This window comes from Entelurus aequoreus, linkage group LG02 (assembly GCF_033978785.1).
Source record: "Entelurus aequoreus isolate RoL-2023_Sb linkage group LG02, RoL_Eaeq_v1.1, whole genome shotgun sequence".
NCBI classification, from domain to species: domain Eukaryota; kingdom Metazoa; phylum Chordata; class Actinopteri; order Syngnathiformes; family Syngnathidae; genus Entelurus; species Entelurus aequoreus.
The window spans coordinates 40,306,851-40,329,746 of NC_084732.1; the positions used below are offsets into that span (position 1 = coordinate 40,306,851).

At 39.1% G+C, this 22,896-nt stretch overlaps 1 protein-coding gene across 1 annotated transcript in view; it reads left to right on the top strand.

Moving 5' to 3' along the window:
- Positions 1 to 22,896, top strand: part of spon1a (spondin 1a) — a 200,639-nt gene that overhangs the window by 166,946 nt on the left and 10,797 nt on the right. The window contains exons 8-14 of the mRNA XM_062026768.1: positions 3,355 to 3,419; positions 11,225 to 11,426; positions 15,234 to 15,374; positions 20,178 to 20,253; positions 20,323 to 20,505; positions 22,375 to 22,545; positions 22,624 to 22,791. Coding sequence (XP_061882752.1) covers positions 3,355 to 3,419; positions 11,225 to 11,426; positions 15,234 to 15,374; positions 20,178 to 20,253; positions 20,323 to 20,505; positions 22,375 to 22,545; positions 22,624 to 22,791 — 1,006 coding nt within the window. The remainder of the gene's footprint in view (positions 1 to 3,354; positions 3,420 to 11,224; positions 11,427 to 15,233; positions 15,375 to 20,177; positions 20,254 to 20,322; positions 20,506 to 22,374; positions 22,546 to 22,623; positions 22,792 to 22,896) is intronic.

A 22,896-nucleotide genomic window follows, 5' to 3' on the forward strand; every position in this document is an offset into this window, starting at 1 on the left:
CTTGTAACTTTCGTAACAGCTGATGCAACTTTATTCTCAATGATTGTGATTGTGAAAGTGCATTAAACAGCGTTGAAGCTGAGCATCCATTGACTTCAATAGCAGAGCATAAAGTGGGTTGTTCCACTGCAGCTAAACTAGACAGTCATTTGATAAATACTGGGCTTTGTCCCACCCGACGGATGTCGAGCATCTCTAGAAGAGTTTTCTTTGTAAAATCTAGCTTTTTGATCTGTTATTGGAGACTGTACTCCTGTTTAGAAAATAGCTATATGAAAATGAGCTTGCCCTAGTTGAAAGACCACTATCTGCCACTGGTTTCAAGTTACACTAACAATGAACTTACATCACAGTGGTCGGAACGGAACATGTTCGTGGCTCAAGGACCCGCTGTATCATGTTTCATTCATTTATTCTCTATACCACTCATCCTTATTAGGGTCTTGGGTAAAATGGAGCCCATCACAGCTGACTTTGGGCAAGAGGCAGGAAACAACCCAGACTGGTCGCCAGCCAATCACAGGGCAGAATCGCATGGGCAACATGCAAACTCCGCACAAAGATACCCAAATGGAGATATGAGCACATATCTCCTGATTGCGCAGCCTGCATGCTAATCACTTGATCACTGCAGCCTGTATTACTTATGCCACTGTCTGTATAGAATCCATCTAAATCCTAAGTAGCACTGAAAACATTTAATTTTTCAGGAATGGAGATAGGTTTTAATGGACAAGGAGACAAATTCATGCAGAAGCTTAAAGAAATGAATATGTTCAAAGTATGTAACTGGAAGGAAAACCTACTTGTTTAAAAAACGGTGGCACATTCTACAATCCTAGTTTTCCGAGTGTTTAGTGCCCAGTATTTTTTTTTAAATATATGGTCCATAAATCTTATGTCAACAGGCTTCAGCTTGAGTGGCCCTTTGTCATATGGTTCTATTGCTTGACCTGTCTCCATTTAATATAGCGCCGTAACATTGTTTTTGGACGATAAAAGGTACAGGGGACCAAAAGGAGTGGAGTATGTGTGTGTTCTATAAACAAATAACACACACACACACACACACAATAATGAATAAATACATTAAAATCAAATGATCCCCTGGCTGGAATTAGTCTATAGCAGTGGTTCTCAAACTTTTTTCACTACCTGAGAAAAAAACCTAGCTCTCCAAGTACCACCATAATGACCAACATATATATATATATATAGTAATACTGTGTTTAAATATACGAAAATAAAACACTTAAGCAATTGATCATTTGAACCTTCTCAGTGGCCTAGTGGTTAGAGTATCCGTCCTGAGATCGGTAGATTGTGAGTTCAAACCCCGGCCGAGTCATACCAAAGACTATAAAAATGGGACCCATTACCTCCCTGCTTGGCACTCAGCATCAAGGGTTGGAATTGGGGGTTAAATCACCAAAAATTATTCCCGGGCGTGGCCACCGCTGCTGCTCACTGCTCCCCTCACCTCCTAGGCAGTGATCAAGGGTGATGGGTCAAATGCAGAGAATAATTTCGCCACACCTAGTGTGTGTGTGACAATCATTGGTACTTTAACTTTAACTTTAATTTGGCGTACCACTAGTGGTACATGTAGCACAGTTTGAGAATCACTGGTCTATGGAATCAGTCCCTCCAGGAATTTGTGACATTGCGATTGCACCAATTCAGGCAAAGTGCATCTCTGAAATATTAGAAGCATATGAACCATCTTGGGTTGTGAGAACCTCAGGGAGTGGTCTCCTGCTGATGCCCATAGTCAGGACCAAACATGGTGAAGCTGTGTTTCAGTTTTATGCTCCTAAAATCTGGAATAGTCATTCAAAAGACGTAACAGAGGCCATAACATTGTTCAAATCCAGGCTGAAAACACTTTTTTTTATGGCAGCTGAAAATATTTTATCGACAAGAACATTCTAAGTTGATTTGTGATTATTTTCATGAGTATTTATTTATTTTATTTGTATTTTTACTTTTACCGTCTTGGGATTTTTTGTAAAGCACTTGTCTTGTGTACAAATTGTGCTCTATAAAAAACTTGTCTTGCCTTGTCTCGTAACCTCATCCAGTGCCCGCAATTTACCTACACATTTTGGCCAATCAGCGTCATTTTCGCCAATCGAATTTGTCTCTAAGCAGAGCTTAAAAGTTCATATCAAATGTCCAATCAAAACGTTAAAAAAAAAAAATAATAATAATAATGATAATTTGCAAGGCTAACCTAGGAAATAAGAATATTTCAGATGACAAAGAAGTTGAAGTGTGATGATAATTGCTCATCCTAAAAAGTACTGCTTTTAACAGTTTACAAATGCTCTTAACCTCTGGGGATAAATGTGTTGGAACATAAATAATGTTTAAAATGGACAAACACTTTGCAAGCATAAAACAATATACAGAGAATGTCTTCACCTGGAGGACAGAGAAAACAGAGACATCATATATTTTACTAACATTATTTACAAATAATTAAAACTGTAGAGTCATTCTACAATGAGTTACAAGTATGTGCTTTTACTTCAATTTAATGTGTTATTTTAAGTCTGTGTGGTTTAAAACAAGTAAAACATCAATGTAGTATTTATTTTCCAATTTTTGTTGTAATCCGGTGCATTTTTAGGTTAATGTTGTAAGTGTAATGAGGGTCAGCCAGTGGGGCTGCGCCATGTGTACGTTAGTAGTTGTGTGCACTATCCAATTCGTCATGTCTCATGTGTCAGGTAAACCACAATGAATGGGGCCATTTGAATGCTTCATCTTCATACTTTAAACACATGGAAAATGTAGTGAATAGATGTGATTGTTATTGGTATCATGGATGAACGGTATTGGAATTGGTAGCATATAAACCTGATTGGAACATCCCTACTATTAAGTCATCGGTGCTGTTGTTTGCTTTTCTCTTGACCATGTTTGATAAAACTGCTCTCTTCATTCATAGGCTTGTTTTTTATACGCTTGTACAGTCGTTTATTTTCAATCACCTCAAAAACAATGCCTGGAGCTAATGCTTATGATTGGTCCAGACTATTTTTTTCAAATGGCCTACTAAGGCATCAGTTTATGGCTTAGTCAGATGGATTTGTGAGCTCAGCTTCCTGTTGCCTCAATAAATTCAGTTCCTTCTCAGGGGAAGTGGGCCTTCGGTAAAACTCTTACATTTGAAATAGGATTAGTCTTCCATTCTTGCGCCTACCTGTCAGATTTGTGGTGGGGAAATTAAATAAATCACAGCATTAGCAATTCTTGTGAGACTGCAACATATGCTTTCAATATTGTTTTATTGGACTTTCTGTGCAGCACATACATAATGGTTTGAAAGTGTGTTTTTTGTCTTTTTAGGGTGACGAGGTCCTGACCGTCATCAAAATGAAAGCACAATGGCCGGCCTGGCAACCACTTAATGTGTAAGTATCTCATGTCATTTGGACTTACTGTAAATATATCGAAACATGCAAGAGGCAGTTCCTCTTGTCTCATGATACCAATTTATCCCTCAAGAGGCAGCAGTGAGCCGTTAATGTGTGAAAGTCATAATTGCCAGAAGGCTGTGCTATGATGGGTTGAAGTAGTAAAGTAACAACCTCTCTGGAGCTTTCTGCCAAAAAATAGTGAGCCACTGTAGTATTAAGAGGCAGCTGCACAGGCTAGCCAACCTACTGAAGTAATTGGTCAATGCATTTATGAAGCAGCATTGTACCGTGGAGGTTGTCAAAGAGCTAATGGTGATGGAAAATGTCACCATGGAGAGACACTAACAAGCATGGCAAGGCAGAAGCATCCGTGGGACCAATGTCTTGATCAAGGTCTCTAGACAGTGGAAATGTTAATCTAATTGGAGACATTTTATTTATTAAATGTTCACTGTTACTAAATCACTGCGGTCCTCAGATGAAACTGAAAGTTTTTGAGATGTCATTGTTATGCCTGTTCTCAAAAGGATTTAGTAGTTTCAGAGAAGTAATGTTCTGTAATTAGTCATACAGAGTTTAAATGGTAAATGGTCTGTATTTACAGCATATAGCGCTTTATTATACCTGCACGATCCACAAAGCGCATTACATTCTAAGTCACATTCACCCATTCACACACACATTCAGTGTGTGGCGGAAGCTGCCACAAAAGGCGCCAACCGCAACCCATCAGGAGAATGGCTCTACCATCGGAGCCACACCACCCTACAGCAGTTAAAGTTTATGCTCGCACTGCTTCGCTAAGTCGGGCTACACACACATCGCTGCATATGTTCAAATTATTTTGTTCTTAAATTCAATGTATATCTTAAGCTTCTTCTCTCTTCACTGTCCTTCACACTGACTTCCTTTGTACCCAGATTTTAAAAAACAAAGCTTTATCCGTCTACCAGGCATCTTTAGCTGGCTTGTAACCAAAATGTTTGCCCGAAACCGAAAGCAAAAAAATAACCAAGAGATGTAAGCCAAGGTACCGCTGTACTCAACATTCTGGTTGGCAGTGTTGGGCAGTAGCTTGTTAGAAGTAGCGAAGCTACATATCTTAACTACATTTCCCAGTAGCTTGGCAGGAGCTTTGCAACTATTTGAACGATTCCTGTAGCGTAGCTTTTTTTAGACCCATGTGGCTTGTAGCTTACATCAAAAGCTACAAGCTACAAAAAGAGAAAATGGACTGCGAATCTTTGCCCCCCAAAAAATATGGAGAAAAAACAATGACCCGGATGAATGAGAACATCCATACAAACGTAGAAAATCCATGAGGATTGGTTGGTGTTTGTGTGATGAGTCACAATTGGCTAAGATTAGGGCAAAACATAATGGGCTCACCAATCAGGAGCAAGATCAGGCGGGTCATCGAAACCAGGAAGCAAAATAACAGACAGGCACCTACGTGACATGACAAGGGAGTCAGATAACAGAGGGACACTTTAAGCTCTGGGTTTCCGTGGGGCAGAAAAAAGCATTAAAAGTTATTAAATGGATTTTGTGAAAATTTAGGCCTTAAAACACAATAAATGCAATGTTCAGAGGCATTAAAATGTTACACAATTGTACAATTTGGCCGATAGTCAATACGTCAGATGAAACAAAAATGTAGCTGTTTGGCCACAATACCCAAGAATATGTTGGGAGGAGAAACGGTGAGGCCTTTAATCCCAGGAACACCATCCCTAGCAGTTGGGTGTTCCAACAGGCCAATGACCCCAAACACACGTAAAAAGTGGTAAAGGAATGGCTAAATCAGGGTAGAATTAAGGTTTTAGAATGGCCTTCCCAAAGTCCTGACTTAAACGTGTGGACAAGGCTGAACTGCACCAATTTTGTCAAGAGGAGTGGTCAAAAATTCAACCAGAAGCTTGTCAGAAGCTTGTGGATGGCTACCAAAAACGCCTTATTGCAGTGAAACTTGCCAAGGGACATGTAACCAAATATTAACATTGCTGTATGCATACTTAAGATCCACCAGATTTGGTCACATTTTCAGTAGACCCATAATAAATTCATAAATGAACCAAACTTCATGAATTTTTTGTGACCAAAAAGTAGGTACTCCAATCACTCTATCACAAAAAAATAAGAGTTGTAGAATGATTGGAAACTCAAGACAGCCATGACATTATGTTCTTTACAAGTGTATGTAAACTTTTGACCACAACTCTATATGTATATATAGCTTTGATGTAGCAAGCTACTTTTGCCATGTAGGTAGGTAGCGTTTAGTGCAGCTTGCAACAATTCTCTGGGGATAGTTTCTCCTGTAGCTTAGCCACATTTGTTTAAGAATACATTTTAGCCTAGCTTACTACATTTTCCGAGTAGCTTGCCCATCATTTCTGGTTAGATCACAAAAAATCCTAAATATTGTTTTTTCCTTCAAATTTTGAAGTATCTTTTTTGAGGTCAGTTAAACAATCCTGCAAGTTGAACCCAGTAAATGCTAATCAGTTCAAACCCTTCCCTGAAACTGCCGTCTACCACATTCTTTGTGAGTTCATTAGCTCCTGTAGCTATTTCATCTCTTATTCATGAGAAAAACAAGATGCTTCTTGGCTCAGCTCGAGGAGAAGAACTCCAACGGTAACAACCTGTGCAATGTTGTTTCCTACGCAGACAAAAAGGCCGATGCCTTTAATCTCCAAAGGGAATTGCACAACCAGGAATAGAAGTAAGGATATCCACCAGGGATAATTAACTTACCTCACTGTCTGCGCAGCCAATTATTTGTTTCATCCTGAGGCACTGTACAGAAAAAATAACAGTCAGATTAATCATAGTAGACATTTACAGTATTAAGAAAGAAAATACATTTGTTTTACGTTGTAAATCTACTTTTGTATGTCGCATATTTATGTCTAACTGAACTATGACAATTACTTTATAATATATGAGGCGCCATGATGCCCCTCATATAGTTTTTGTGTGACTCGGTTATGTTTGGTTCTTGTTTTTATATAATATTAATAAAATGTGTATTCCATGGCAAATTTAAGCCATAGTCCATAGTAGGTATTATGTGGTTGGAGATATTATGCGATGCAAACCATCACATAGTACACTGTGCAGTTACTTACTTTTCTCAAAGAGAGATGGAGATGATTTTCTTTGAAAACATATATTGTGGCATTATTACAGTTAAATGGTTCAGATTATGCAAAACCCACTTTTCTTTCCTGTTTTATTTTTTCAAACCATGGAGGCATTGCAGAGATATTCATAAACCATTTATAAACGCCGTTTGAATTGTGATGCAGGTGGCAATTGTTATTTCAGCGAATATCGCCATACATGGTAGAGGTTTTCATACGGTTGGATGCTAAAAATTGTCACTTTTGCCATTCCTAATAAGAAGTAAAATATGTAATGTGTGATATTTTTTTGTCCTTCGCAAAGTGCGTTTCTCAAAAACTACACAAATGACTGACTGGGCAGGGAAGCGGTTTCCATGAAAAGGGGGCTTGAAGATGGTCTTTTAGACAAAAGTTACGCAATGTGTTGAGCCTTTAAAGCACCACCATTACAGTTTATGTAGACCACAAGGAAGTATTTTTACATGTAGATTAAAATATAATAATGTGACCTCTTTAAGTTATTGATCCCCTGGCAGATTCTGAGTTAAAAGTGAATTTTGGTAATTGCATTGGTATATTCTAATTGAAAGAAGTAACCTAAGACGGTAGGAAATTTATGTTGGAGGTATTATTAGGAAATAAAAAATCCCCCTTATTTTTTAGAGTTTGAAAATCATTCGTATCCGATGCAATCATACAATTTGAAGGGGAACAAACGTTTTCACCTCTCTAAAATGCTAGCACAATTACCAAAGTGAAAATGTGTCAATGGGTAGCGAGCTGAACATAGCGATTTTAAGCATACATCAGCACAACATGTGAGGAGTTTCAAGAGATCAATATGAATATGTATTTAATTTGGTAAGCCACACTTTGGCCCACTTGTTGCGCATTGAACATGTTAGTGATTGTGCATGGAACTATGAAAAAATACCAGATTTTGCAGTCTTTTGCCACAAACCGTTTGTGTTTTGTCCCACTACTAGCTTTATAGGTCTACCAAGTAAAAATAAATACCTGAAAAAAGGGAAAATCTCAGTACTTGTATCTATCTCTACAACAGAGGCTTCACAAGATAAGTTTGTCAACCTAAAGGAGAGTCATATGTTGATATGTGTTACCAATCTGCATACACTATGACAATGATTCCTTGACTTGCACAGAAATGGTGAGAAAACTGGTCTTCTCTATTGTCCAACATCAGTGACGTCTGACCTCACACAAATAGACAAAAACTTAGCATAAACACATGCCAACATTCTGTAGAACAGTGGTCCCCAACCACCGTGGACCGATTGGTACCAGGCCGCACAAGAAATTTAAAAAAATGTGTTTTAATTAAATCAACATAAAAAACACAATATATACATTATATATCAATATAGATCAATACAGTCTGCAGGTATACAGTTCGTAAGCACTCGTGATTGTATTTCTTTATGACAAAAAAAAGAAAATAATAATAATATTTTATTTTTATTTTTTTTTTTATTAAATCAACATAAAAAACACAATATATACATTATATATCAATATATATCAATACAGTCTGCAGGAATACAGTCCGTTAGCACACCTGATTGTACCTGTTATGATTCCATTTACATTTAGAACCCTTCCTTGTGGTCTAAATCCTATGTATTATATACATATGCTTTGGTGTAAAATGTAGGTACATTTTGCACCACAGTCATTTGTATTCAAATGAAACCACACCCCACCCTCTCCAAAAGTATCATAATGTTTCTTTGAAAATGTACACTGTTTGAATATACATCTTGAAGTCATTACTGTAATTTCATTTCCAAGACATGGTTGAAAATACATAAACATTACATCGATTCGCACGGTCAAAGCTTTAGGTACACCTGAACACTCGTCGATCAATTAAAAAGTCTGCATAAAAAAAGCTGTTTTTAGCAGCACTTATGTCACTGCATGTCAATGTTATTATGCGAATGCCAAGATTAAATCAAAATAAAACTTTATCCTACCTTTTGTGTGTTTCATTATAGCCTAAAGCAAAGGGGAGAAGCTCCCATCTCTGGTTGAGAGCTAGACTTAAGGTCTGATTTACTAAAGATTTGCGTGTACTAAAACACGTATAAACCTGAGAGCACACACAAAGCTGATCTACTAAACATGTGCAAAGTGGATTGCATCTGTTAATTGAGCTGAATAAGGTGTGTAATCCATTTTGCCTCTCTCGGATCTTAGTAAATCAGGCCCTTAATGTCAAAATAAGTGCTTTCACCTCGCAGTGATGTCACAACATCGCTAGACTGCAAAACCCTGCGAACAAAAGCATCCAAAACTGTGTGCAAGCTCCCACCAAATTGCATGAACCCTATGATTTGATGCGTTGGCATTATTTAACACAACATTTTAAGTCAGGAAAGACTAAATAAATCAGATCTCCTTTAACATATATGTTGCGTAGTGTAACAGTATGAATGCGATGCACTTATGTTTGCTTATGTGCCATGATTGAAGACAAACCAATTTAAGATCACAAAATAAAATGAAAAATCCAACAATGCAAAATTATTGTCAGTGTTAAAGTAGAAATTTGAATTTTATTCAAATTGTGACATTCGATTTCCTTTTCACAAACACAGTTATTTTTGTTAGGTAATTTATTAGTCAAACTAGTCACGAGGAAGCTGCCGCACACTGGCCCTGTTTCACCTTTCTTTAACAAAACCACTACTTTTTATCCGAGTTCGTACTTGTCCATGTTTGAAACTAGTGTCAAGCATTTTTCAAGAACAGGCGCAGTTCACTGAGGTTACCTGGGGTGATTAAGGCCTTCCTAATTTGCGAGCAGCCTTGCTCTGTCTCTCCTTTGCTGTCAGTGACTTATTGTGGAGTCCAGGTGGTGCCGGCGATATATGTCAGAGTTCCAGCACACTTTGAGAAAGGGGTGCTGGACTCTCTTTGCACATTCCAAGGGGAAATAAGGGCTGTTCCTCGTCTTCTGCGGCCATCATTAGCAAGAGCCCTCAAGGGCAGGACTGCACTGAAGTCAAATGCATCTACACGATGACGGGTCTAAAAAAAAAGAGTGGCTAGCTGATTGTCTATGTGACACTAAGAATTGTGTCACTTTGAATTTGCACTGGCTGGGAAACTATTTTTAAATAGTTAATCATAATGGATACAAGTAGATATTTGTGTTCAAAAATGAGAAGCCACCAATGTTTTTAAACTCCCTAAACACACCCATAAACAACATTTTAAATCACGAGTCAGAGAAAAGTATTTTTTAAAACTCAATTGATGATCTAATACATTATAATAATAATGACACATTGCAGTCGCTATCCCCTGCTTTGCTGGGTGGGGTCTTTCTGAAGGGCACAAGCAAATACGTGCTGGATTGGATGCAACAGTTAAAGGCTTTTCTGTTATACTGTAGGACAATAATATAATATTTAATTGGAGGAGTTATGTTCTTCATTTTGACAGGAACATCACAGGAACCTCAATGGATATGGCAGACTGGGACAAAACTGTCATGACCTGTTGTCTTGTTTTCATGTTTGTTATAATTATCCTAATTTTGGTATTAAGTTTAGTTTTTTCAGAGCTTCTTTCCATTCTTGGTTACCGTTCTTGTTGCTTGGAGCATTGAGTGGGCACACCAGCCTCTGGTTCATGATTAAGACACACCTATTCACAATCATACCCCTTTATATACCCGGTCTCGCCATTCACTCGGTAAAGGTCCATGGTTAGCTCTGTGCAACAGCTTACGTTTGTTCAGTTTATGTTATGTTCTATGTTATGTTCTTCTCTAACAATTTTGGCCGGGGGCTGAAAGCAGACTACATGTAATGTACAGGAAAAATATATACATACACACACATATTGCCTATACATTTACATATATATATATATATATATAATGGATATATAATTAATTAATTGATAATTAATTTAATTGGATATTAAGAGTATGTGAAAGTTTGACTCTTACCTTGTTGACTTCCGTAGCGACCTCCTTAAAGTTTGGTAATCAAGCAGAAATATCGAGCAGCTAAAATGTGCCAAACATGGTTAAGTGTGGAGAGTGTTTAGCATTTTTAACCACCATGCATTGCAGGGAATTTAATTGGGTGTAATTTTGAAGTATGTGTTGTGTTTGGACGTTTTTTATAGTACTCACAAAGTTCACTGAGCAGGTTGTGTTTTGAGTGACCAAGTGTGTTGACTTTTTGTGTTAGTTTATTTGTGCCATTAATGGCAAAGGTTGTTTGGATTGGGTCATATAAAACATTGCTGTGCTGTGTGCGAATCAAAGTGCAATTCATGGCCATCAGCCTAAAATACTCACATCGTCCACCAGATGACAGTAAAGCTGGCGCAATAATACTGTCAGATATTTAAAAATAAGTTGAAGGCACCCTACGTGATGCCGGCTATGCTAAATTTCGACTTGAGCTCCACGTAGTCTTCCCTGCAGCACACTGTTTTTGTATTTTGCTCTGACTCCAAGGACCAAAATAATTATTACCTGCACGCTGCTTCATGCCTGTCCTGCTGCATCTGGGATCACAGCAACCCTTGCAAACATGCGGCTCGAATGTAACACAAATTTTACATAATCCTTACCCGGGTGTCTATAATCCAACAATAACAAATAGTAAATTGTCACTCTCTTTTTAGGCGGGCAGCACCATCAGCGGAGTTCTCAGTAGATCGAACCCGCCATCTCATGTCCTTCCTGACAATGTTGGGGCCCAGTCCGGATTGGAACGTAGGTCTGTCTGCAGAGGACTTGTGTACGAAAGAGTGTGGATGGGCTCAGAGAGTAGTCCAGGATCTCATCCCTTGGGATGCGGGCACTGACAGCGGGGTATCATATGAGGTCAGTAACTTAATAATTATGCTTTTTAATAATATTTGTTTTTGTTGTTTAATTAGTATTACTATTAGATTCAGATGACTGGCAGTCAGGAGACCTGGAGTCTAATCTCTGTTGGAACATTTCTGCGGGTTGTTTCCATGTTATACAGTTTGTGTGAACAGAGACATTTCGATTTTCTAAAGCATTAATTGAAGCAAACTATGGTCAACACTAAGCCTAAACAATAACACATAACTTTAAAAGTTATAAAATATTTCAACCTATTAGACCGTGACGACACTATGATATGAAGTATAAACGATAAAACATTGAATATTAAAAGTATGTTATTTTTCTGACTATAAGGCGCACTTGAAATCCATTCTCAAAAATCAACAATGTGCCTTATAACCCGGTATGCCTAATGTACGTTTTAATTCTGGTCGTGCTTGTTTCGTGTAATGATAAGTGTGACCAGTAGATGGCAGTCACACATAAGAGATACGTGTGGACTGCAAGTTGAATAAATGACGCTAGTAAGTACAGGTAAGCAAGCAATACCAAAACTTTGATGTTTAATTGAGATTTTAGAACATTACAAACAGCGCTCAAAAATATGTCACGATGGCGACAAAGGTAAGCTACAAAGACGCAACGCTTGATGGATTGTTGTAGCGTTACAGCTACCGTAGTCAGATGTACTGTGCTTTATTATTATGGTGTTAGTATTGGAATCCTAAAATGGCACATATTATGAGACTTATTATCTGGGGTTTTGTTTCGCAATATTATGCAAAAACAACTTTTCTTATTTGGGATCTGCATAAATCCAAAACATTTGCACACATTCACCATTATATTCTGTGCAGTAGTCAATAAGTACCTTATGTTTCTGTATCCTCTTGTTGTGGGGCATTCATCCTCCGCTGTTGCCATTTCTATTACAAAGTAATGTACAGTTCTAACAAACACCAACACGCAAACACGAGACACCAACACCCCCCCCCCCCCACCACCACCACCACCACCACCACCAAAAGACCCCACCACCCCAACCCAAACCCGCACAAACACACCACCGCCCAAACAACCGAGACACAGCATCCAGACCAGACATGGGCGCCGCGCCGCCACCACATCAAGTCACCAACAGAGACCCCACAGCGCAAGGTCGGGCCACACGGGCACGGACCCCACCCAACAGGAAGCGAGGCCCGCACGACGCCACACACAAATAAATAATAAGATTAAGCAAAAATAATAATTAAAAAAAAAAAAAACTTTTGCAGTTTTTAGATACGATTTGCAAGAGAATAAGTCTACGTTATTGGTGGGAATTATTTTTTAAACATTATCAATATTTTATTTTCATTGTAAAACATTTTATAGGGTGGTTCCATATCTTGTAATGACATTACTATTTTAAAAACACTGTCGATCATACGTACACAGAAATATACAAATGATAAAAATTTATAATTACAACTTGAATACAAATTAAAACAAGATTAAAAAATGAATGCAAAGCCTGGTGTTAACACCTGAAATACCAATTCACAGCAGAACAATTAACCCAAAAATTGTAACCCAAATGCTGCTTTCCTTTGACTCTGACTCATTTTCGAGCCCAGTCGGGTGCACACATGGCTGGGCAATTGCTATAAAAATAACTCGCAACTGCGAATCGGTGCTCATTGTTCACTTAAAAGAATAGTTGAAAAGACTAGACTCGTTTGCAAACGTTACATCTCCACAATCTATTGCATCCAACATGCTATAGTAAACGCATGATTCTTGTGTCCAAAAGGCAAAGAACGGAACCAAAAATATTATATTATCCTAAAACCTTAGTACAATACCCAGTTAATATTAAGTATGATGTCTATGCAAAGCCAGAAAGTAAAAGTAAAGTTTACTTTAAATAGACAGTGTCCAATCAAAAAACCCACTATTTAGGTATCAAAGTAACTTTTCTAATGCAAGTTAAATGCATCTAATGTCAGTATTGTATTATTAGTAACTGTTAATAGGAGGTTGTGTTTTTATCCATGTATGTATGTAATATGTACATGTATATATGCCATTATAGCAGATCCAGGAATTCTTAGGTCTGATGCTCAAAATGCATTACAGCACAATGTTTTTTCAGTTTGGTGTGCTTTCATATTTTTTCAAATGCTTGTAGTCAAAAGAAAAACTTTCCTTTCCATTTTTTCCCTCTGGATATCCCTCCTCCTCCCTCTCAACACAGACTCTGAGCAGCCTTCCGACCCTGTGGTCACATTACACCTTGTCTTGCTCGACCTGTTTGCTGCTTACATTCATGAACATGCCCACCTCCCTCATTTCTTCATATTTGAACTGCCAGTCTGTAACAAATCAAGTCAGAGCACCACTACCCACTATTCCTAAATCTGACAAGGACATCTACCTGTCCTGCCCTCACCTTGAGATGCTGTTTTTTATGTGATCTGTATCTTCTTCCTTCAGAGAGATGTGTGTGTTTGTGAGTGTGTGTGTTAGACCAAACTTGATGTCAACACTGTATGAAATCCTTGGATTGTCCCACTAAGCTCTTAAATTTACCCTGGCATCTGACATGGCTTAATTTAGTTGTTTTTCTTTTCGACAGATTAAAGCAAGCAGAACGAGAAACTTAAATCAAAGTTGACCACTATGTTTTATATGATGATGTGACGTCAACACCTACAGGAGATGGAGTAATACAGGGAGATTTTGAATTGTTAAGCCAGCACAATGGAACCTCTATTTACAAACCGTAATGGTTTTTGATCACGGTTCGTAAACCGAATAGTGAAGCAAAGTGTCCCATAAGAAACGAGGTAAACATGAATATTTGGTTTTAGCCTCGACAAAAGTCCCTATTTCTGTAAAAAAAAAAAAAAAAGGCACACTATGAAGACAATATAATGTTTACATATGCAGTTTATCAAACAAACATAACAAGGGGGTAATGGTTCAACAATCTCTTTATTATGCAAACAGTACAACCGCAACGGCAAGCTCAACTGTCAAAGCACGCACACACGGCGGGCACTCTAAAAAATGTTAAAAAACATTTTGCTACAAAAAAAAAGTTACATGTTTTTTTACATTGTTTCGGCGAATATTTGTGGCATGCAAGCCACAAGAGAAGATGAATGCAGGGACAAGAGATGAGGCACAGAAAGGAGCGAGAGGAGGGGCCGGGGAGGAACGGCAGTCTTTTCTTCCGGGGTTCTACTCTCTTCCTCTTTGTGCTTAGTGTTGGTATCACTGAGATCCAGCTGGGTCTCACTTCATCCTCGCTGCAACAGGAATTTGTCCAACGTGCCTTGTTTTTGGAGGTGCTTTAAAACTGGTCTGTGGTGACCCATGATGTTGTCGTTATTGGCGTAATCCTTGCAATTAGTCCTTTTTAAGTCCACAGCGATTCCCTCCTTCTTTCCAGGCTGTTTATTTTGGCTTTTTTGAAATCATACTAAGTACCAAAATAGACAACATTTGGTGAATGTCGATAAAAGGAACACACACGGTGAAACACTGAGGAGTGGCGGCTGAGTAATGGACTGCGTAAACAGGATTTGATGTAGGGAGCTCTGCCTCTCCTAAGGCTTCCAGCAGCGAACAAAATTAATTAATAAATGAAACATTCGTACACCAAGACATGGTTCGCACACAGAAGCAGATATGGCACAATCTATAAGTCTGTAAATTGTAACATTTTCATATAGAGGGTTTCATAAATTGAAGTTCCACTGTAGTTCTAGTTTCCTAAATATAATAATCGTTGTCTTTTGTCTTCCATATATGTTTCTCATTTTTCAGTCTCCCAACAAGCCCTCTCTGCCTCAAGATAAGATCCGTTCTCTGACCAGTCTGGACCACCCTCAAAGTCCATTTTATGACCCTGAAGGGGGCGCAATCAGTCCTGTGGCACGAGTCATGGTGGAGCGTATCGCCAGAAAGGTATGTTGTTGGTAATGGTCATGTTGTTACGGTACAGGGGGAGAGAAAGGAGACGGCACAGATGCAGGGACGTTGTTTTAGCTCTATTTATTAAATACAATATTATGAAGTGTGAACTCAATCCAAATATGTGTATGGTGTGACTATGTGTAGCAATTAACTGAGTGTTGCCAGGAGTGTTGAGCGAGAGGCGGAAGTCCAAGGGGGCAAGCTCGGAGATCCAGGGACAGCCAGGAGGTCAGGGGCAAGAGCGAGGCGTCAAAAGTCAGTGTCCAGGCGGGAGGTCGAGATCCAAAAGGGCAGCCAGGGAACCAGAGGGGATACGGGGGGACGAGACACACAGCTCGTAATCAGGGAATGGATGAATGCTGCTGGAACGACACGAGAACAGACAATGAACACGAAGAAGGAGAAAACACAGATAGAGAGAGAGTGAGCATAGAGCTAGAGATGTTGGCTTACTATACAGGAACAGGTCGGTACGTTCTGGCCCGGAACGCAGGTTTGCTCTGGCTTAAGAAGCCCGGCGTCTCATCAGCTTCAGGTGGGCTGATTGCTGATTGATTGCAGCGCAGCACAGCACACAGATGAATGCGCATTGGAGTGCGCCCGGGCCGTGACACATGGTTTAGATTTACTTATATATCTTGCACAAAATTGTGTTTTAAAATAAACTGGTCCTAAAGGCATCTTGTTAACCTCTGGTTTCTGCGGTGGAGTACATGTGTTTTTTGTTGTTTTACAAAACAAACCATTGTTCACTCCAAACACACAAACATACACGAGCTGTTAGCTTAGAATAGGTTCTCGGCCAATCATGGGGAGCCTGACAGAGCGTTAGGATTAGCAAAGCAGCGATAAAGGCGGGTCCCCCTCTTTGGAGAGACAGTCGAATAAACCGTTGATCTACTTCAACAAGCTCCTGTGTGTCGCTGACTGAACGATGTCTTTTGACTACATGGAAGTAATTTGGGGAAGGGCATGTCTTATGCATTTATTCAATTAATTTTCCCCCTGCACTCTTTGATGTATAAAAATAATGTTACCCACTTTTTGTGTTCAACATTTACAAGGTTACTGATTGGGTTGTTGTGACATGTACCAGTGTCGTGCTAGGCACAAATTGATAGACGTACAGTAGCAGCGCTATTATTGCAGGATGTAAGATTATTATTTGCATTCCATATTATTCAACATCATATGTAATACATATGAATTGTATCAGTTGTTTTGCACTTAGTAACAAAAGCAAAATATCATTTATGCATGGTCATGAGTCATGACAATAAAAGTCAATCATACTTTACATTACCATTTCAATTATTACCGTGTCGCCATCAATTATTCTCTTAGCTCAGTGTTTATTTGTTGTGTGTGGTCACCATCAGATGTGATCCATCATGTGTGAAAGGACATGGCAGTGCATTGTTGATTTTAAAATTACAATCACTGGTTATTTATTTTATAATTTGACACACAGTCTAACATGATTTAAAAAAAAAAGTGAATTTCAACTTCAGCAAGCAACAATAGTTGTGATTTACCAACACAGCTATACATACTACAATAATTTAGTGTGAGTTATAGAGATATTGAAGTAATTTCATGCAACTTAAAGTGGAACAACACTTTTTTTGGAATTGTGCCTATCGTTCACAATCATTGTGAAAGATATGACGACGGATAGATTGTTTTAAACACATTCTAAATATCAAATAAACGTAAATAAAAGTCTGCTTACAGCTGAGCCAATGAGAGCTCCACTATGCATTTCATAAAATCTGATAAATGACCATTCAAAAAGCGCCAACAATACTCCATTTGCTTTTTGTGACTTGAATATTAACCAAGTATTAGTGATATTGTTATTATAAGCGCTAACGCAGACACACTATTTATAGTGGCGACGTGATCACTTCCTGTGTGTCGATGTTTACATCATCGACTGATCAGCTGCTTCCTCGTTTCCTGGCTCCCTTTATGTTTATTGTAGATCATAAATCATGCATCTCACCTGGACAGAAGGTAGCTGTTGATATAATCCGACAAGTTGGAACACGTTGACAGCCATATAGAACCTGTAACTGGCAAGGACGACACAAGAAGCACTTGTTCACCGCACCCCCACCCTGTTTCTTCTTAAGGATTATGTGACATTTTTCATCTAAATGGGAATATATGAACATCCTAGCAGTCTGCATCCTAATGACAGCAGACCTTATACAGTAAGTGATGTTTTATTATGTTTGTTGCCTCTCATGAAGTCTGCAGTGAGTCATAATCAGTGATGAAGAAAACCAAAAAAAAAGCTAAAAGTTGTGATGCGTTTTTGTAATGAATGTGCCGCACATGCTTAAAATGATCAAAATACGTAAATATTAAATGTTATTATAAATGTGCTTGTTACTACATTACATATATACTTACATCATGTATATAAAACCCTAATGGAGGTATTTAGATGTTTCTTTAGGGCATCTCTAAGTCAGAACTGAACGGCTCCCATAAGCTCCATTGTAGGCTGATTTTTGATCGCATTTATTTAATATTTAGAATGCATAAAAAAAAAAAATCCATCCGTCGTCATGTCTTTCATAATGATTACGATAACGATAGGCAAAATTCCAAAGAAAGTGCAGTTCCCCTTTAAACTTTGCATATTGATTTCCTGCTTTAAGTTTATGTTAATTTAAACTTAACTTACACAACACACTACTGCATTCATACACTATTACAGGTGCAGGTTTTATTACCCACATCTAATGCACTGTCCCACTCCTACTAAAAGCAAATTAGAACTAACATAAAAGTGGAATTGGCTTCTCTTTATTATGCTTTCGTACACCATCAAAGCAAAGAAGATCAAATAGTGCAGACGAGGAGGTGTGGCGTTTTTAGAGTTAAAAAGCACAAAGTAAATCTCAGGGGCAAAGATAAAAGTTGCACGTACACCTGTATATGGCCCAACTGAGTAGAAAATATATAAGCATGTAAAATATTATGAAGACAAAAGGGACAAGCGGTAGAAAATGGATGGATGGATGGATGGATATTCACATAATATTTAAAGATAAGACTATATCGCAATAAGCGGGTTAGCTAGCAAAGCCAGCATCTATGATGGTATGGGGTTGTATTAGTACCCAAGGCTTGGGTAACTTACACATCTGTGAAGGCACCATTAATGCTGAAAGGTACATACAGGTTTTGGAACAACATATGCTGCCATCTAAGCACTGTCTTTTTCATGGGCGCCCCTGCTTATTTCAGCAAGACAATGCCAAGCCACATTCAGCACGTGTTACAACAGCGTGGCTTCGTAAAAAAAGAGTGCGGGTACTTTCCTTGCCCGCCTGCAGTCCAGACCTGTCTCCCATCGAAAATGTGTGTCGCATTATGAAGCGTAAAATACGACAGCAGAGACCCTGGACTGTTGAACGACTGACGCTCTACATAAAACAAGAATGGGAAAGAATTCCACTTTCAAAGCTTCAACAATTAGTTTCCTCAGTTCCCAATCGTTTACTGAGTGTTGTTAAAAGAAAAGGTGATGTAACACAGTGGTGAACATGTCCTTTCCCAACAACTTTGGCACGTGTTGCAGCCATGAAATTCTAAGTTAATTATTATTTTCAAAAAAAAAAAAAAGTTTATGAGTTTGAACATCAAATATCTTGTCTTTGTAGTGCATTCAATTGAATATGGGTTGAAAAGGATTTGCAAATCATTGTATTCCGTTTATATTTACATCTAAAACAATTTCCCAACTCATATGGAAACGGGGTTTGTAGAATATAATGACACAATTCCCTTAGCAGTTTCACTGGGCCCTATGGCACACACCGTTAGTGCTTGTTACTAAAAGTGGTGGTACTGGAATTGAATCTTGGTCAAAAAAGAGTCGGGAAGATTTAAAATGATATTTTTTAATTGTGTAATTTGTTGTCAGGATTAATGAGCTTTTTTTCCATGAAATAGTTTTAGTACAAAACAATATTTAAAAAATGTATAAAGTATAAAGTGTGAAACGTTTCTTTTACCGGGGCAGGGGGGCTCCAAATAGAATCCTGCTTGGGGCCCCACTTCAGCTCCCATAAAGGGAGGCCCCAAGGAAGAGTATGACTATTACTCTTTCTCCATACATGCATGCAAAATGTTCTTAATTAGTAGTTAATTAGAGTGTTCTTTAATTTGCAGAAGCTTTTAAGACTCCTATAAAATGGTTTAAAAGAGTGCATGCCTTCAAAATTGTTAAAAAAAAAAAAATGCTGAACATATTTTCATTAATATCTCTCACACAATTTCTTCCAGTGTTTTGATACTTTTATGTGTCATACTCAACCAAAAGAGTAACATTCAACAAATCATGCAATCAACAAAGAGCAATTGGCCAAGACATTAATTTATTTTGAAATAACTTTAAATCTCTCCACCTTGACTAAGGCTCCAGTTTACGCTGATCCAAAACAGTCCAAAACAAGAAACTGCCACCATTATGCTTTGTTGGGTGTCTGCATGATGTTTTTCTACTGATGAAAAACAAAACAACCGGGCATTTAATTCCACTGCAACCTTTATCATTTTTTTGCTAGAGGTGAAAACCTTTCATGCACACAGCTGGTAGACTGAAGACCTTTAGTGGCATCTACAGGCTGCTTGGGGAATTTGTGATCACTCTCTCTGCGATCCATTCACTGCACCTTCCAACTGGTTAACACATTATTTTCTGCCGTCATAGTTGATGTATGGGCACTAATTATTGTCCAGTCACAGAAAAGTTCAAAATAATGTTCATGTCCACAGGGAGAGCAGTGCAACATTGTCCCAGACAACGTGGATGACATTGTGGCAGACATTGCCCAGGAGGAGAAAGACGAAGGTTTGGATCTACACCATTTCCCTTTTACACTAGATTGAACGCATATTTAATATGTATTCACCCCTGCAGATGACACCCCCGAGACGTGCATCTACTCCAATTGGTCTCCATGGTCGGCTTGCAGCTCGGCCACTTGTGAAAAGGGCAAGCGGATGAGGCAAAGGATGCTCAAGGCCCAGTTGGACCTCAGCGTTCCATGTCCGCACACACAGGATTTTGAGCCTTGCATGGGGCCGGGATGCAGCGATGAGGGTACATACAGTATGTTCAAATGCAAGATAACTGAGGAGTTTTATTTACGTATATTGACATGAAAGATTAAGACATTTTTCCAGACGTGCAAATACGTTACACACATACAGTGAAATGAGGACACCTGAATCTCCCTCTGGTTTTATTGAGTTATATATTATTACTTTCATCTCTGCATTGATAGTTTACTAAGTGAAGGCTTGACTTTGTTGGATATATTAGAACAGTTCTGGCCCACCACGTCATTCAACGTGGTCCGTCACATTATTAATTGCGGTCCCAGTGGCGTGCGGTGAGGTTAATGTCTGGTGAGGCACGACTGCATCATCACAGTCAGATTTACAAACATATGAACCTGCAGTGCAGGTGTACCTAATGTTTTGTCCCTGCGGTCGTTTGCGGCTCCTGCAGCGCGAGCATTGTTGTTTTTGCACTTTTTGGCTTCTTGTTAAGTGACTTTTTTTGGGTGGATTCGGTCTTGCACGTGGAGGGTTTGGGTGTGGGCTTTGGTTGGTGTGGCGCTCCCGTCGGGCGGTGCATTCTGCGGCGGAGGTGCTTGGCACCAGGAGGCGGGGTTATGAGACGAGCCTCACACAGTGTGTCTTCGCAGCAGTTTTATGAATGCTCAGCACTAAAAATACGTTACACACATACAGTTGTTGACAAAATACACTGTACATTATATACCTCAGCTAACTAAACTATGGAAATGTATAATATAATTCATATAGCAATACGGTCTCACTGCACAGCAGGCCAGCAGTTAGCCGAGTCATTGCGCACAATCCATGTTGAGGCACAACTGAGTGACGTGCCTCAACTGGCTGCTGATCACCGCACCGTCTCTTCTCAGTATTTGAACGGCAAATGTGAAAATAAAAATAAAAATAATCTAAAACTGGTGAAGTTAAATGGAAAATAACTTTAGTATTATCACTGGATACATATAACAATTTAATTATTTTTTTTTTCTTTTTACTTTTTTTTTCTTTCCATGATGGCAGGTGAGGCCGTGCCTCCCCTGCCTCTAGTGACTGCACGCCACTGTGCGGTCCGTCACGTCATTTAATGTAGCCCACCATGTCATTCAATGATGTCTGTCACATCATTTAAAGTGGCCCGCCATATCAATCGCTGTGGTCCGTCATGTCATTTAATGTGGTCCGCCACATCATTCTATGTGGTTTCGCCATGTCACTTAATGTGGTTATTCAAGTCATTTTAAGTGGTCAGTCACATCATTCAATGTGGTCCGTCACATCATTTAAAGTGGTCCGCCTTGTCATTTAAAGTGGTCCGTCACATCATTTAAGGTATCCCACAATGTCATTTGATTTGGTCTGCCACTCAATTTAAAGTGGTCTGCCACATCATTTAATGTAGCCCACCATGTCATTCAATGATGTCTGTCACATCATTAAAAGTAGCCCGCCATTTCATTTATTGTGGCCAGCCATGCCATTCACTGTGGTCCGTCACATCATTTAATGTGGTCCGTCACGTCATTTAATGTCATATGTGGTCTGTCACATCATTTAAACTGGCGCGCCACATCATTTATTGTGGCCTGTCATGTCATTTACTGCGGTCCACCACTTCATTTAATGTAGTCCGTCACATAATTTAATGTGGGCCACAATGTCATTCAATTTGTTATGCCACTTAATTTAAAGTGGCCAACCACATCATTTGTGTGGTCTGTCACATCAATTATTGTGGCCCTCTGAGCAGAGCCATAATTGTGTGTGGCCCTCAATAAAAAACGAGTTTGACACCCCTGAATTAGAACACTTTTTTTATTTACATTCATAGCAACATTGTAGAACATCTGCCCTGTTTGTTCAAGGTTGAAATCACTTGACTCTTTAGATGCATCGACCTGTATGATGTCAGAGTGGATCACCTGGTCTCCATGCAGTGTGTCCTGTGGACAGGGTACACGTTCACGAGAGCGTTACGTTAAGCAGTTCCCAGACGACGGCTCAATCTGCACTCTGCCCACGGAGGAGGCAGAAGACTGTGTGGTCAACGAGGAATGCTGTGAGAGGGAAACTCAACATCTGACCAAAACCTGATGTTTATGTCTCTGTTTTGATCAATGTCTTTTCTTGCTCTCAGTTTCCAGCAGCTGCCTGGTAACCGAATGGGGAGAATGGGATGTCTGCAGCGCCACTTGTGGTCTCGGCATGAAGAGGAGGGAGCGCATGGTGAAGATGCCTCCTGCAGATGGTTCTATTTGTGAAGCTGAGGTGCTGGAAGTGGAGAAGTGCATGATGCCAGAATGTCGTAAGTCAGCATTCAAAAGCATTACTCGACATGTTAGTACAGTGAAGGGCGTATATTCTTCATTTCGGAAGTGATGGGGACAGATTGTTACAGGAGAACGGCACT